The 16,605-nt window shown below is 47.3% G+C and overlaps 1 protein-coding gene across 4 annotated transcripts in view; it reads right to left on the reverse strand.

Moving 5' to 3' along the window:
- Nucleotides 1-16,605, reverse strand: part of rab11fip5a (RAB11 family interacting protein 5a (class I)) — a 57,223-nt gene that overhangs the window by 7,312 nt on the left and 33,306 nt on the right. For 2 of the 4 annotated variants that reach the window (XM_090209677.1, XM_090209678.1), the window contains exons 3-5: nucleotides 15,427-15,931; nucleotides 5,135-6,511; nucleotides 916-1,060 (exon numbers count right to left, since the gene is read on the reverse strand). In XM_090209677.1, coding sequence (XP_090065803.1) covers nucleotides 916-1,060; nucleotides 5,135-6,511; nucleotides 15,427-15,931 — 2,027 coding nt within the window. The remainder of the gene's footprint in view (nucleotides 1-915; nucleotides 1,061-5,134; nucleotides 6,512-15,426; nucleotides 15,932-16,605) is intronic. The other 2 variants (XM_090209679.1, XM_090209680.1) reach the window with 1 other exon arrangement.

The following is a 16,605-nucleotide window of genomic DNA, read 5'->3' on the forward strand; positions in this document are numbered from 1 at the left end:
AACGAGAGAGAGAGGGGGGAGAAAGGAGAGGTAAAGACAACGAGAGAGGGGGAGAAAGGAGAGGTAAAGACAACGAGAGAGAGAGGGGGAAAAAGGAGAGGTAAAGACAACGAGAGAGAGAGGCGGAGAAAGGAGAGGTAAAGACAAAGAGAGAGGGGGGATTAAGTTAAACAGAGAAACTGCCAATTGCTTCAGTTTGTGCTTTCTGTGTGGTAGTTCTGTGTGGTAGTTCTGTATGGTAGTTCTGTGTGGTAGTTCTGTGTGGTAGTTCTGTGTGGTAGTTCTGTGTGGTAGTTATGTGTGGTAGTTCTGTGTGGTAGTTCTGTGTGGTAGTTATGTGTGGTAGTTCTGTGTGGTAGTTCTGTGTGGTAGTTATGTGTGGTAGTTCTGTGTGGTAGTTATGTGTGGTAGTTCTGTGTGGTAGTTCTGTGTGGTAGTTCTGTGTGGTAGTTCTGTGTGGTAGTTCTGTGTGGTAGTTATGTGTGGTAGTTCTGTGTGGTAGTTCTGTGTGGTAGTTATGTGTGGTAGTTCTGTGTGGTAGTTATGTGTGGTAGTTCTGTGTGGTAGTTATGTGTGGTAGTTCTGTGTGGTAGTTATGTGTGGTAGTTCTGTGTGGTAGTTCTGTGTGGTAGTTCTGTGTGGTAGTTCTGTGTGGTAGTTCTGTGTGGTAGTTATGTGTGGTAGTTCTGTGTGGTAGTTCTGTGTGGTAGTTATGTGTGGTAGTTCTGTGTGGTAGTTATGTGTGGTAGTTCTGTGTGGTAGTTCTGTGTGGTAGTTCTGTGTGGTAGTTATGTGTGGTAGTTCTGTGTGGTAGTTATGTGTGGTAGTTATGTGTGGTAGTTCTGTGTGGTAGTTCTGTGTGGTAGTTATGTGTGGTAGTTCTGTGTGGTGTGTGCCAGCTAGTCACTGCTGTACCTTTTTCTTCTCAGGCTGCTGCTCGGTGGGCTGGCTGCTCCTCCCCGGGTGGATAGAGGACTTAAGTTTGTCCAGCACCGACCGCCCCTCGGAAAGTTCCGCCCGCCTCTTCTCCTCTGGGGTCAGGGGCTTCACTGGGTGAGGACTGTAAAAGGGACATACAGTAAGACGCGTCACTGATAGAAAAGGGTACAAAAATAAAAGTCCACCTTTCAGTCTCCAGACTTGAACCTGTCCACTTTGAGACGACATACTGAAGATGTCACAGAGAAAGCTGTTATTGAACCCTGTGCTCCAGTACTCTCCCTCCTAGCTGTTATTGAACCCTGTCCTCCAGTACTCTCCCTCCTAGCTGTTATTGAACCCTGTCCTCCAGTACTCTCCCTCCTAGCTGTTATTGAACCCTGTCCTCCCTCCTAGCTGTTATTGAACCCTGTCCTCCAGTAATCTCCCTCCTATCTGTTATTGGGACCTGTCCTCCAGTACTTCCCCTACTAGCTGTTATTGAACCCTGTCCTTCAGTACTCTCCCTGCTAGCTTATATTGGGACCTGTCCTCCAGTACTCCCTCCTAGCTGTTATTGAACCCTGTCCTCCTCCAGGACTTTCCCTCCTAGCTGTTATTGGACCCTGCCCTCTAGTACTCTCCCTCCTAGCTGTTATTGAACCCTGTCCTCTCCCTCCTAGCTGTTATTGAACCCTGTCCTCCTCCTCCTAGCTGTTATTGAACCCTGTCCTCCCCCTCCAAGCTGGTATTGAACCCTGTCCTCCCCCTCCTAGCTGTTATTGAACCCTGTCCTCCAGTACTCTCCCTCCTAGATGTTATTGAACCCTGTCCTCCAGTACTCTCCCTCCTAGCTGTTATTGAACCCTGTCCCCCAGTACTCTCCCTCCTAGCTGTTATTGAACCTGTCCTCCAGTACTCTTTCTCCTAGCTGTTATTGAACCCTGTCCTCTCCCTCCAAGCTGTTATTGAACCCTGTCCTCCCCCCTAGCTGTTATTGAACCCTGTCCTCCAGTACTCTCCCTCCTAGCTGTTATTGGGACCTGTCCTCCAGTACTCTCCCTCCTAGCTGTTATTGAACCCTGTCCTCCAGTACTCGCCCTCATAGCTGTTATTGAACACTGTCTCCTCCAGTACTCCTCCTCCTAGCTGTTATTGAACCCTGTCCTCCTCCTCCTAGCTGTTATTGAACCCTGTCCTCCCCCCTAGCTGTTATTGAACCCTGTCCTCCAGTGCTCTCCCTCCTAGCTGTTATTGAACCCTGTCCTCCAGTACTCCAGCTCCTAGCTGTTATTGAACCCTGTCCTCCAGTACTCCCCCTCATAGCTGTTATTGAACCCTGTCCTCCTCCTCCTAGCTGTTATTGAACCCTGTCCTCTCACACCTAGCTGTTATTGAACCCTGTCCTCCAGTACTCCCCCTCCTAGCTGTTATTGAACCCTGTCCTCCAGTAATCTCCCTCCTAGTTGTTATTGAACCCTGTCCTCATCCAGTACTCTCCCTCCTAGCTGTTATTGAACCTGTCCTCCAGTACTCTTTCTCCTAGCTGTTATTGAACCCTGTCCTCTCCCTCCTAGCTGTTATTGAACCCTGTCCTCCTCCTCCTAGCTGTTATTGAACCCTGTCCTCCCCCCTAGCTGTTATTGAACCCTGTCCTCCAGTACTCCCCCTCCTAGCTGTTATTGAACCCTGTCCTCCAGTACTCTCCCTCCTAGCTGTTATTGGGACCTGTCCTCCAGTACTCTCCCTCCTAGCTGTTATTGAACCCTGTCCACCTCATCCTAGCTGTTATTGAACCCTGTCCTCCAGTACTCTCCCTCCTAGCTGTTATTGAACCCTGTCCTCCCCCTCCTAGCTGTTATTGAACCCTGTCCTCCTCCTCCTAGCTGTTATTGAACCCCGTCCTACCCCTCCTAGCTGTTATTGAACCCTGTCCTCCAGTACTCTCCCTCCTAGCTGTTATTGAACCCTGTCCTCCAGTACTCCAGCTCCTAGCTGTTATTGAACCCTGTCCTCCTCCTCCTAGCTGTTATTGAACCCTGTCCTACCCCTCCTAGCTGTTATTGAACCCTGTCCTCCAGTACTCTCCCTCCTAGCTGTTATTGAACCCTGTCCTCCAGTACTCTCCCTCCTAGCTGTTATTGAACCCTGTCCTCCAGTACTCTCCATCCTAGCTGTTATTGAACCCTGTCCTCCAGTACTCTCCCCCCTAGCTGTTATTGAACCCTGTCCTCCAGTACTCTCCCTCCTAGCTGTTATTGAACCTTGTCCTCCAGTACTCTCCCTCCTAGCTGTTATTGAACCCTGTCCTCCAGTACTCCCCCTCCAAGCTGTTATTGATCCCTGTCCTCCCCCTCCTAGCTGTTATTGAACCCTGTCCTCCAGTACTCCCCCTCCAAGCTGTTATTGATCCCTGTCCTCCCCCTCCTAGCTGTTATTGAACCCTGTCCTCCAGTACTCTCCCTCCTAGCTGTTATTGAAACCTGTCCTCCAGTACTCTCCCTCCTAGCTGTTATTGAACCCTGTCCTCCAGTACTCTCCCTCCTAGCTGTTATTGAACCCTGTCCTCCAGTACTCTCCCTCCTAGCTGTTATTGAACCCTGTCCTCCAATACTCTCCCTCCTAGCTGTTATTGAACCCTGTCCTCCAGTACTCTCCCCCCTAGCTGTTATTGAACCCTGTCCTCCAGTACTCTCCCTCCTAGCTGTTATTGAACCTTGTCCTCCAGTACTCTCCCTCCTAGCTGTTATTGAACCCTGTCCTCCAGTACTCTCCCTCCTAGCTGTTATTGAACCCTGTCCTCCAATACTCTCCCTCCTAGCTGTTATTGAACCCTGTCCTCCAGTACTCTCCCTCCTCGCTGTTATTGAAGCCTGTCCTCCAGTACTCCCCCCCTAGCTGTTATTGAACCCTGTCCTCCTCCTAGCTGTTATTGAACGCTGTCTCCTCCAGTACACTCCCTCCTAGCTGTTATTGAACCCTGTCCTCCAGTACTCCAGCTCCTAGCTGTTATTGAACCCTGTCCTCCAGTACTCCAGCTCCTAGCTGTTATTGAACCCTGTCCTCCAGTACTCTCCCTCCTAACCCTGTCCTCCAGTACTCTCCCTCCTAACCCTGTCCTCCAGTACTCTCCCTCCTAGCTGTTATTGAACCCTGTCCTCCAGTACTCTCCCTCCTAACCCTGTCCTCCAGTACTCTCCCTCCTAACCCTGTCCTCCAGTACTCTCCCTCCTAGCTGTTATTGAACCCTGTCCTCCAGTACTCCCCCTCCTAACCCTGTCCTCCAGTACTCTCCCTCCTAACCCTGTCCTCCAGTACTCTTCCTCCTAGCTGTTATTGACAGGTCTGTGAGTGTGAATAGACCCTTTTCCAGTACACAACACAATGACGTCAGGCACAGATGTCCACGACTCTTGGCTGCAGTAAGAAAGACATCGCCATCTGTGCCCATTCAAGATGTACATTCGATTACGTGATTACTTCTAAACAAAATCACGTTTGGGTTCTCATACGCTTACAATTATGTTTTGATTCTTGCTTGAACAGTCGCTAAGATTATACTTGGATGTGATCTTTGCAAAATAACTATTTTAGATGTAGCAGTTGTTAGCTAGAATGCTAACGCTCATATGATATAGGTTGTAGCAAACGCTAGCCGAAGAGCCATTTTACTGGTTGAAGTGTATTTTAAGTATAATGCAGTTGATTTGCGATGATGACACAAACATTATGTTAAGGACATTCACACGAGCCTGAAAATCCAATTATAATCCAAAAGAAGTGTGAAATGCACTCATAAGCACCATGTAAATACAGACTTTTTTGCTGGCTTTCTACAGAATAACTCCCCCTTGTTCTGCCACCAACTTGCGCGTGTGTAACAAACACATAAAGGAGTCTATACGACCTTTCATTGGGGGGGGGGGGGGTTAACTTCAGGACCCATCACACTGACCATAGAGACAAGAAACACAGGAGTATGGTGTGTGTTGACAAATAAGAGTAGAAGATTTTCAGACAGAAGAAAATGAAGAACCCCAAGACAGGTTGCAGAGGAGAGGCAGTGGAAGCAACGGGAGAACCCCAGATCGTCAATCGCCATAGAGATAAGTAGAGGGCTCATCTTTGCATCAACTATGGCAGTCGCTGAGAGAAGAAGAAGAACTTGAGGCCCTGTTGAGACACCCCCCACTTCCCAGTAAACATGTGACCTCACCTGATCTGCTGATTGGCTGGCGGATGTGTCTCCTGGGGCAAGCCAGCATGCGATGCACCAATCACTGGCTGTGCAGTGGAGAAAAGGGTTGCGGCCGAGACAGTGCTTACTGATGACCTCACAGTAGCAGGGGGCGGGGCAGGGAGAGAGGAGAGAGCTGGAGAGGAAGATGTGTTACGTTCAGCAGTTAGAGAGGAAGGAGCGGAGAAGGAGGAGGCAGCGAGGAGGTCAGAAGTGTCATGCTGCTGGACAAAGGACAACGACCCCAGGGTTACAACGCCAGGGTCGCTGCCGAACGACAGAGTCAGGTCCTCAACGCTGTTCCTCCTTGTGCCCTCTGAGAGGGACCGTTGGAGAGGGTGTTCTTCTGAGAGAGAATGTTGGACTACAACGGACTCCACACGAGGGTGTTCTGAGTATTGGTCCTCTGATCTGTAATCCTCAATGTCTTCATTGACCTTCTCACCACTAGATGTCCCAGTAGTGGACTGAACTGTTTTTAGTGGACTGTGAGCTTGAGACCTGACAGAGTGTAGAAGTGCATTGGAAAGTTCTGCTGAGTTATATGATTCTAAGTCCATGCCGATTGGCCAGTCTATCCTTGCTTCAGGGGATGTGGTCTTCTCTTTAACAACACAGGTGGCTCCCAGATGGGATGTGGCTCGATCTATTGTGTCTGACCGGATGACATCATCACAAGTGGCCCAGCATCGATCGTCAGAGAACTCCCCCATCAAGTCTAAAGCAGCGATGTTGTCTGGGCCAGTGGCAGAGTAGAATGATGCAGTCTCAGCCTTAGCGTAGGACATGTCTTCCTCACAGAGGGGAGAGTTAGCAGAGGGCACCGTCTCAGTCTTTGGGAGCGGAGGGAGCGGTCTCTGGCTCGTTTTGACTGCTTCTTCTTCTTTATCCTTAGTGTTGGCGCTCTTCTCTTCTGGAGGAAGTTTCAGGGAGGCTCTTTGTTCCTTCATACCAGTGTTAGTGCAGTCTGGTGTGACTGGGCTGTCTTGGGTTGGGGGCAGGATGGGTACGGGGTTAGTGTTGGTAGACCAGGTTTGGGGTGCTACTGAGATATAGGAGGTAAAGCTAGAACAACAGGGAGGCAGATGGGGCTGGGCAGAGTTAAGGTTTAGAGCTTGGTCAGCTAGGAGCTCCTCATAGAAAGGGTTACACTGGAGGAGAGAGAGGAACGGGTTGGATGGAGACATGAGGGGAGGAGATGGGCTGAAGGGGTTAGTGTGATGGAGTTGGGTGCCCAGTGAGTTAGGATCTACAGGGAGGTGAGAGGGGCCCCAGGACAGCAGACCAGGGGTAAGGGGGGTGAGACCAGGGGTATGGGGGGTGAGGTGAGAGCCTGAGCTAGGTGACACCACCGGGCTGTGAAAGGAAGGCACACAGTCCTCTTGATTAGTGATGTTTGTTTACAAGGCTAACCTCAGACCTGCAGTTCTACTGGACATAGTCAGTGGTAACACCAAACAACTGCAAATGTTGGGGGATAATACCTTCAATTCTGAATTTAAAAATAATAATAATGTATTTTTTAGCATCTAAAACTCTGAGGCGTTATCCCCTGACAGACTAAACCAACCAGTGGTTGGCCTGATATAGTAAAACTGAGTAGCTTCCAACCTCCCTCATACCTGTACCTCAACCCCTAATCAACATCAGTCTGGCTTTAAATCCAGTCCTGCGACAACACGTTGAGCTAGACAGACAACGTAATGTTTAGCCTGAGAGACGACGCACCAGACTGAGAGACACCATTGAATATGGGTCTGTGTAGTTGTAGACCCGTTGTAGCCTGGTGCCAGATCGGTTTGTGTTGTCTAGCCAGATGGAGTCAACATACAGGACCCTCATCCATCTGACCTTCGCTGTATTAGAAACAGGTCTTACCAAAAAAAAGTACACACCTCATTAGGAACCGATTCAGGAATTTACGCCTTTGCTACGCACTTCTCAGTAGTTGGTATTCAGACCTGTCAGACCTGTCAGATACCTTCTGCCGGTGCCTAACAGGCCCTGCAGGCGTGGTTCCCTTCTATTCAGACATACCTTCTGCCGGTGCCTAACAGGCTCTGCAGGCGTGGTTCCCTTCTATTCAGACATACCTTCTGCCGGTGCCTAACAGGCTCTGCAGGCGTGGTTCCCTTCTATTCAGACATACCTTCTGCAGGTGCCTAACAGGCTTTGCAGGTGTGGCTACCTTGCGCTCTGAATAAAGTCATTCAACCGAGGAAAACCCTCCCACTTGCTGCCCAACAGATTTTCTCATGGAGTTTTTATTCAATAGGGTTTTCAACAAACACTAAAACTGGACCTGTTTTATCTCAATCTCTTCATTCAAAGACTCAAATCATGGACACTCTTACTGAGCGCTGTGGCTGCTTTGTGTGATGTATTGTTGTCTCTACCTTCTTGGCCTTTGTGCTCTTGTCAGTGCCCAATAATATTTGTACCATGTTTTGTGTTGCTGCCATGTTGTGTTGCTGCCATGTTGTGTTGCTGCCATGTTGTGTTGCTACCATGTTGTGTTGCTACCATGTTGTGTTGCTACCATGTTGTGTTGCTGCCATGTTGTGTTGCTACCATGTTGTTCTGCTACCATGTTGTTCTGCTACCATGTTGTTGTCATGTTGTGTTGCTACCATGTGTTGCTACCATGTTATGCTGCTACCATGTTGTTGTCATGTTGTGCTGCTACCATGTTGTTGTCATGTTGTGCTGCTACCATGTTGTGTTGCTACCATGTTGTTGTCATGTTGTGTTGCTACCATGTTGTTGTCATGTTGTGCTGCTACCATGTTGTGCTGCTACCATGTTGTTGTCATGTTGTGTTGCTACCATGTTGTTGTCATGTTGTGCTGCTACCATGTTGTGCTGCTACCATGTTGTTGTCATGTTGTGTTGCTACCATGTTGTGCTGTTACCATGTTGTTGTCATGTTGTGTTGCTACCATGTTGTGTTGCTACCATTTTGTTGTCATGTTGTGCTGCTACCATGTTGTTGTCATGTTGTGATGCTACCATGTTGTGTTGCTACCATGTTGTTGTCATGTTGTGATGCTACCATGTTGTTGTCATGTTGTGTTGCTACCATGTTGTGTTGTTGTCATGTTGTGTTGCTACCATGTTGTCATGTTGTGATGCTACCATGTTGTTGTCATGTTGTGATGCTACCATGTTGTTGTCATGTGTTGCTGCCTTGCTCTATGTTGTTGTTTTAGGTCTCTTTATGTAGTGTTGTGGTGTCTCTTGTTGTTGTGGTGTCATGTGTTGCTACCATGTTGTTGTCATGTTGTGTTGCTACCATGTTGTGTTGTTGTCATGTTGTGTTGCTACCATGTTGTGTTGCTACCATGTTGTGTTGTTGTCATGTTGTGTTGCTACCATGTTGTGTTGTCATGTGCTATGTTGTTGTCTTAGGTCTCTCTTTATGTAGTGTTGTGGTGTCTCTTGTTGTTGTGGTGTCATGTGTTGCTGCCATGCTATGTTGTTGTCTTTAGGTCTCTCTTTATGTAGTGTTGTGTCGTCTCTCTTGTTGTGACGTGTGTTTTGTCCTGTATTTTTATTGTATTTATTGATTGATTGATTTTTTAATCCCAGCCCCCGTCCCCTCAGGAGGCCTTTTGCCTTTTGGTAGGGCGTCATTGTAAATAATAATTTGTTCTTAACTGACTTGCCTCGTTAAATAAAGGAGAAATAAAAGTACAAAATAAATCAAATGTGTTGTCTCCGTCTCAGCACCAAAATACTCTGATCTAGTAGATGATTTAGGTTTACCATAAAAACATGCTATTCTTCAGTTCAAAGTTCAGAAAACCCACAGAGAGAACAGAGCATGAAAAGGAATAACATTCCATTTCTGTGATCTGGGGCCATAATGCTCAGTGTACAGGAAGTAGGCTTCAAGCCCATTATGAAACCAGAGGACATATCCACAGTCTCAGAGTGATGATATTATGGGATCAGTAACTTATATGGAGAAGGAGGGGACCTGACCCCAGATCAGCTTTCCACAGAGGATTGATATGAAGCATATGAGAAGATGTCAGTGGTGGGGGGTCTGTTACCACCGGTCTCAAGATTGTACCAATGGGAAACCACACACTGAGTAAAGGAATAACTAAATGAATTTGTATAAATAAAGTAAACACTCATAACAATAATCAGACGAGGCATGAAGGTCAGTAAATTAGGCGTCAACTGCCAACGCCACAATGAAACAGCCAAAAGGTACCTGTATGCATGGAGAGAGGAATCTCTTGCTGAATGGGGAAACAGTGACTTTATCCCACAGGTGTACCCCATCAGCACTGCCCACCCTCCCAACTCCGCCCACCTCTCCTACTCCGCCCACCTCTCCTACTCCGCCCACCAATCTGCTGCAGGAAGTAAGCACAGCAAAACACAGTAGACAGAGCAGGGAGGGACGGTCACCCCACCACCCATAAAAACGGGGACCTCCCATGTCCCCGAAACAAATGTTTTAATAAACACAAGCAATAAACAATTAAAAATATACTTGCACACCCTGGACATCCAACCAGACAGGTCCACCACTTAACTCAACCCACACCACCAGCTCCAGCAACCATGGCGCCTGGATGCAAATTAAGAAAAGGAGAGGAAGAGAGAGACCAAGAGACAGGAGACCAAATTGTCGGAGAACAGACAACACAGTATTAAACGGGACGACTAAGAAGAGGGCACACGGGACAACGAATCCGCCAAAAACATTGTCCACCCCGTTAATATGAGGAATCTCGAGGGGAAAAGCTTGAATGTACAACCGCATCAACCTCCTAGTTCGGACACTGCAACGAGCATAAAAAAGTGTGTGGTATGTGATCAGTATATACAACTAGAGGCACTACACCCAAAGTGTTGTAGAGCCCAGATCAGGCCAAGAGCCTCCTTCCAGTCACGGTCCAACTCAATCCAGTAACCAGGCAACAACGACTTCAAGATCTGATGGAACCGCTCCATGGCTCCGCTAACGCCGTAGGATTTACGGGCGCATTTACCCCAGAAGGCCTAGCTTTAACTCTTAAGGACAGGGCATTCACTTTTCCAATGACCTTTACCACAGCAGTAATAGCAGATTTTTCCATGATCGGATTTCACATGGGAACAATAGTCAATCCTTGAGACAAGATCAGGCCCAGTAGGAAAGAATTTAGTCGAAAAACTCTCCCTGCGACCGTCACTGTGAAGACGGGGTTCCCCAAAGTGATATTTATGCATCAGCACATATTCATCAGCCAACACTGCAGCCTCCGAGACGGTCTGCACTTTATGCTCATTTACAGTGCCTTGCGAAAGTGTTCGGCCCCCTTGAACTTTGCGACCTTTTGCCACATTTCAGGCTTCAAACATAAAGATATAAAACTGTATTTTTTTGTGAAGAATCAACAACAAGTGGGACACAATCATGAAGTGGAACGTCATTTATGGGATATTTCAAACTTTTTTAACAAATCAAAAACTGAAAAATTGGGCGTGCAAAATTATTCAGCCCCCTTAAGTTAATACTTTGTAGCGCCACCTTTTGCTGCGATTACAGCTGTAAGTCGCTTGGGGTATGTCTCTATCAGTTTTGCACATCGAGAGACTGACATTTTTTCCCATTCCTCCTTGCAAAACAGCTCGAGCTCAGTGAGGTTGGATGGAGAGCATTTGTGAACAGCAGTTTTCAGTTCTTTCCACAGATTCTCGATTGGATTCAGGTCTGGACTTTGACTTGGCCATTCTAACACCTGGATATGTTTATTTTTGAACCATTCCATTGTAGATTTTGCTTTATGTTTTGGATCACTGTCTTGTTGGAAGACAAATCTCCGTCCCAGTCTCAGGTCTTTTGCAGACTCCATCAGGTTTTTTTCCAGAATGGTCCTGTATTTGGCTCCATCCATCTTCCCATCAATTTTAACCATCTTCCCTGTCCCTGCTGAAGAAAAGCAGGCCCAAACCATGATGCTGCCACCACCATGTTTGACAGTGGGGATGGTGTGTTCAGCTGTGTTGCTTTTACGCCAAACATAACGTTTTGCATTGTTGCCAAAAAGTTCAATTTTGGTTTCATCTGACCAGAGCACCTTCTTCCACATGTTTGGTGTGTCTCAGGAGGCTTGTGGCAAACTTTAAACAACACTTTTTATGGATATCTTTAAGAAATGGCTTTCTTCTTACCACTCTTCCATAAAGGCCAGATTTGTGCAATATACGACTGATTGTTGTCCTATGGACAGAGTCTCCCACCTCAGCTGTAGATCTCTGCAGTTCATCCAGAGTGATCATGGGCCTCTTGGCTGCATCTCTGATCAGTCTTCTCCTTGTATGAGCTGAAAGTTTAGAGGGACGGCCAGGTCTTGGTAGATTTGCAGTGGTCTGATACTCCTTCCATTTCAATATTATCGCTTGCACAGTGCTTCTTGGGATGTTTAAAGCTTGGGAAATCTTTTTGTATCCAAATCCGGCTTTAAACTTCTTCACAACAGTATCTCGGACCTGCCTGGTGTGGTCCTTGTTCTTCATGATGCTCTCTGCGCTTTTAACGGACCTCTGAGACTATCACAGTGCAGGTGTATTTATACGGAGACTTGATTACACACAGGTGGATTGTATTTATCATCAGTAGTCATTTAGGTCAACATTGGATCATTCAGAGATCCTCACTGAACTTCTGGAGAGAGTTTGCTGCACTGAAAGTAAAGGGGCTGAATAATTTTGCACGCCCAATTTTTCAGTTTTTGATTTGTTAAAAAAGTTTGAAATATCCAATAAATGTCGTTCCACTTCATGATTGTGTCCCACTTGTTGTTGATTCTTCACAAAAAAATACAGTTTTATATCTTTATGTTTGAAGCCTGAAATGTGGCAAAAGGTCGCAAAGTTCAAGGGGGCCGAATACTTTCGCAAGGCACTGTATGTATGTGCCAAGGCGGTCAGAGACAGAATCGTTGAAATGCTCCAGCACAACTAAACTGCACAATTGCTCGTAGGTTGGAACAACCAGCAAAGTGCACCATCAGTTAAACTGGGTGTGCAAGTCCCGTGCAAACTCAACATAAGTCGGTTTGTCAGTTTTTTTCCAGGTTCTAAACCGCTGGTGACACACTTCAGGAACTAACTCATAGTCGTGCAACACAGCAGCTTTAACTTTACCATAGTTTTGTCTATCAGCAACGTTAAGAGCGGAGTAGACTTCTTGTGATTTCCCAGATCACATTGCAACATCAACGTACGGTCCGTGCCAATTCCTGGAATCTGGTACCCTTTCAAACAGTGAAAAAAAACCTCAGGTTCCTTTTCCCTGAATTTTGGCAGGCGCCTCAAGTTTCCAGCTACGTCGAAGGAAAGCTGAGCACGACCTCCGGAGAAATCACCGCAACTGTCATTAAGAGACATGTCAGACAGGTTACCATCTCTGACCAAATCTAAAACGGACTTGTTGCAGCGTCAGCTTGCCGCCGTTTCTTGTTTAAACCTTTTGACCTCCAACTCCATTTCCAAGGCTTGTTGCTGTTTCAACCTATCATGATCTAGTCGTAGCAACAACAGTTCCTTTTGCTGTTCAAAAGAGAAGACAGGATTAGGGGCGTTTGTAGTGGACCGAAATGTAGCCAAACCAGGAGAAAATGACTCCATTAGAGTGCCGGATTCGATCAAGTTGGCCTTTAGTATGGACTTAACTGTGTCTTTCAGACGTTTATCATCAACCTCAATGTTATAATGTGTCGCAATTCATAACAATTGGTCTTAAGTATAGCAAACCAGAAGCTCCTCCCTCGGGACTTGGAAGAATCCCTTAATGTTAGCCATAGTCAAACCTGCTCTCGCCCCAATTGAGTACATCAAACCAAGACTAAAACAAAAGCACAGTGTCAACCACACAGGAGAGAAAAACAATTAATGGAGCTTCCTCAATACCTATTACTAGATCAAGTCTTCAGACTGTTACTGGCAGTGGGTAGCTTCTCCAAGACCTATTACTAGCTCAACCCTAGTCTTCATGCAGTTACTGGCAGTGGGTAGCTTCTCCAAGACCTATTACTAGCTCAACCCTTGTCTTCGGACAGTTACTGGCAGTGGGTAGCTTCTCCAATACCTATTACTAGCTCAACCCTAGTCTCCAGACAGTTACTGGTGGTGGGTAGCTTTTCCAAGACGTATTACTAGCTCAACCCTTGTCTTCGGACAGTTACTGGCAGTGGGTAGCTTCTCCAAGACCTATTACTAGCTCAACCCTTGTCTTCAGACTGTTACTGGTGGTGGGTAGCCTCTCCAAGACCTATTACTAGCTCAACCCTTGTCTTCAGACAGTTACTGGCAGTGGGTAGCTTCTCCAAGACCTATTACTAGCTCAACCCTTGTCTTCAGACAGTTACTGGTGGTGGGTAGCGGTTATTCCACATGTTGTTGTGTTACAACGTGAATTCAAAATGGATTATATATCATTTTCTTCCTTCCATCTACACACAAAACCACAATGACAAAGTAAAAAAACATGTTTTTAGAAAATGTATTGAACATTTGATACAGAATGATCTCATTTTGGCCTGGGCGGCCGGCTCTAGGAAGAGTCTTGGTGGTTCCAAACTACTTCCATTTAAGAATGATGGAACCTTCAATGCTGCACAAATGTTTTGGTACCCTTCCCCAGATCGGTGCCTCAACACAATTCTGTCTCAGACCTCTATGGACAATTCCTTCGACCTCATGGCTTGGTATTTGCTCTGACATGCACTGTCAACTGTGGGACCTTATATAGACAAGTGTGTGCCTTTCCAAATTATGTCCAATCAATTGAATTTACCACAGGTGGACTGCTGAAAGGTGAATTCATCTCCCAGTGTCTGGTGGAAAGCAGACTGAACCAGGTTTTCCTCTAGAATTGTTCCTGTGCTTAGCTCCATTCCGTTTATTTTTTTATCCTGAAAAACTCCCCAGTCCTTAACGATTACAAGCATACCCATAAATTGATGCAGCCACCACTATGCTTGAAAATATGAGTGGTACTCAGTAATGTCTCCCTCATGGCCCAGGTGTCTACATACACCATAGACACATACCAGTTTAGATGGATCCAGCTCAGACAGGCCCAGCTCAGAGAGGCCGAGCTCAGAGAGGCCCAGCTCAGAGAAGCCCAGCTCAGAGAGGCCCAGCTCAGACAGGCCCAGCTCAGAGAGGCCCAGCTCAGAGAGGCCAAGCTCAGAGAGGCCCAGCTCAGAGAGGCCCAGCTCAGACAGGCCCAGCTCAGAGAGGCCCAGCTCATGAGCTCCATCAGCAACAGATTTACACACTGAACAAAAACGTCAGCTCAATATGCAACAATTTCAAATATTTTACGAAGTTACAGTTCATAGAAGGAAATCAGTCAATTGAAAGAAATTCATTAGGCTCTAATCTATGGATTTCACATTACAGATGCACATCTGTAAATCAGTCATCACACATAAAGAAAGGTAGGGGCGTGGATCAGAACCAGTCAGTATCTGGTGTGACCACCATTTGCCTCATGCAGCGCAACACATCTACATCACATAGAGTGTATCAGGCTGTTGATTGTGGCCTGTGGAACGTTGTCCCACTCCTCTTCAATGGCTGTGTGAAGTTGCTGGATATTGGCGGGAACTGGAACACGCTGTCATACAGATCGATCCAGAGCATCCCAAACATGCTCAATTGGTGACATGTCCGGTGAGTATGCAGGCCAAGGAAGAACTGGGACATTTTCAGCTTCCAGGAATTGTGTACAGATCCTTGAGACATGGCAGTGCCTTATCATGCTGAAACTTTACGTAACTCCCAAGTTAACTTCAATATTTGTGCATAAAGGCATTTCCACCGCCGTTTCTCGCATAATTAATTTTGATCCGTCTGCATTCATAAAATTGCGTCCAAAAACGCGTCCAAAAACATAAAATTGCGTCCAAAAACGTCCTGTTTCAGTCATGATTTATTTTTATATGGTATGACTGCTAGCATTAAAACTGTGGAAGGAAACATGGTTAGTAACTCCAACCTGCCCTGTGTAGAAACCTCTGGCACTTCAACCAGTTGTCAACGGTCTAATAAGGCTAACCATCCCTTGCACATCATACGATTTAAATCCTTTGGTTTTCTAGCAACATGACACAAACGTATCCTGGGTTGTGGTGGACATCTTTGAGACAAACCAGTTGTCATCTATAATATAGTCAGTGGAGGTCACTTATCTTTCTGAGCTGTCTACGTCACCCTGCGTTCTAACCTGGTAACACCCAGTAGTGCTCATTCTTTCTCACCTGGGTTTGTTATGGTTGTCCTTTGATCCAAACCATCCTTTGTGTTTCTCGCCTGGGCCAGAGTCAGAGTTCGAGGCCTGTTCAGACTCATCCAGACAGTTCCTGCTCCGGCTGTCTCTGTCTGACTCCTCCCTGGCCCCCTCGCCCATCCCTTGGCCAGCCTGCTCCAGGGCGGCTGCGATGGCCACCTTTTCCTCCTTCCCTGCCTTGTCAAAGGACCAGCGCCGGCCATCCGCAGCGGGACCTTTAGGGAGGAGGACAGGGAGCTCCTCTCTCCGCTGGTTGAGGTTCTGGAGGGATTGGGACAGAGGCAGGTTCTTCTTCACCAGGGCTAGAGGATCTAAGGGTACTACAGGGTTCCCCGGGCAAGGGTCCAAGGTGGTGTTGTACACATGGCTTCCATTGATGTAGACAGGCTGAGGCACAGGGATGTTGATCTCTCCAGACTCGTCAGTGAACTCACATGTATAGGAGGCCAGCTTGGGAGACGACTCTGCCGTATGATCTGTGGAGGGGAAAGAGAGAGAGATGCTAGTGCTTGAATAGCATGTCTTTTCATGACAGGAAAAGTCAAGCAAAGAGCGACAATGCATGCAATAAAACAATTAAAGTAGGGGGATGGGGATGGGAAAGTGGAGTGGTAGTGGAGTGGAAGTGGGGTGGTAGATGGGGTAGAGGGGTGGTAGATAGGGTAGTGGGGTGGTAGATGGGGTAGTGGGGTGGTAGATGGGGGATGGGGTAGTGGGGTGGTAGTGGAGTGGTAGATGGGGGATGGGGTAGTGGGGTGGTAGATAGGGTAGTGGCGTGGTAGTGGGGTGGTAGATGGGGTAGATGGGGTAGTGGGGTGGTAGTGGGGTGGTAGATGGGGTAGTGGGGTGGTAGTGGGGTGGTAGATGGGGTAGTGGGTGGTAGATGGGGGATGGTGTAGTGGGGTGGTAGTGGGATGGTAGATGGGGTAGTGGGGTGGTAGATGGGGTAGTGGGGTGGTAGTGGAGTGGTAGTGGAGTGGTAGTGGGGTGGTAGTGGGATGGTAGATGGGGTAGTGGAGTGGTAGTGGGGTGGTAGATGGGGTAGTGGAGTGGTAGATGGGGTAGTGGAGTGGTAGTGGGGTGGTAGTGGGGTGGTAGATGGGGTAGTGGAGTGGTAGATGGGGTAGTGGGGTGGTAGTGGGGTGGTACA

The sequence above is a fragment of the Oncorhynchus mykiss genome, chromosome 19, assembly GCF_057628025.1.
Source record: "Oncorhynchus mykiss isolate SJ-2025 chromosome 19, ASM5762802v1, whole genome shotgun sequence".
NCBI lineage: Eukaryota > Metazoa > Chordata > Actinopteri > Salmoniformes > Salmonidae > Oncorhynchus > Oncorhynchus mykiss.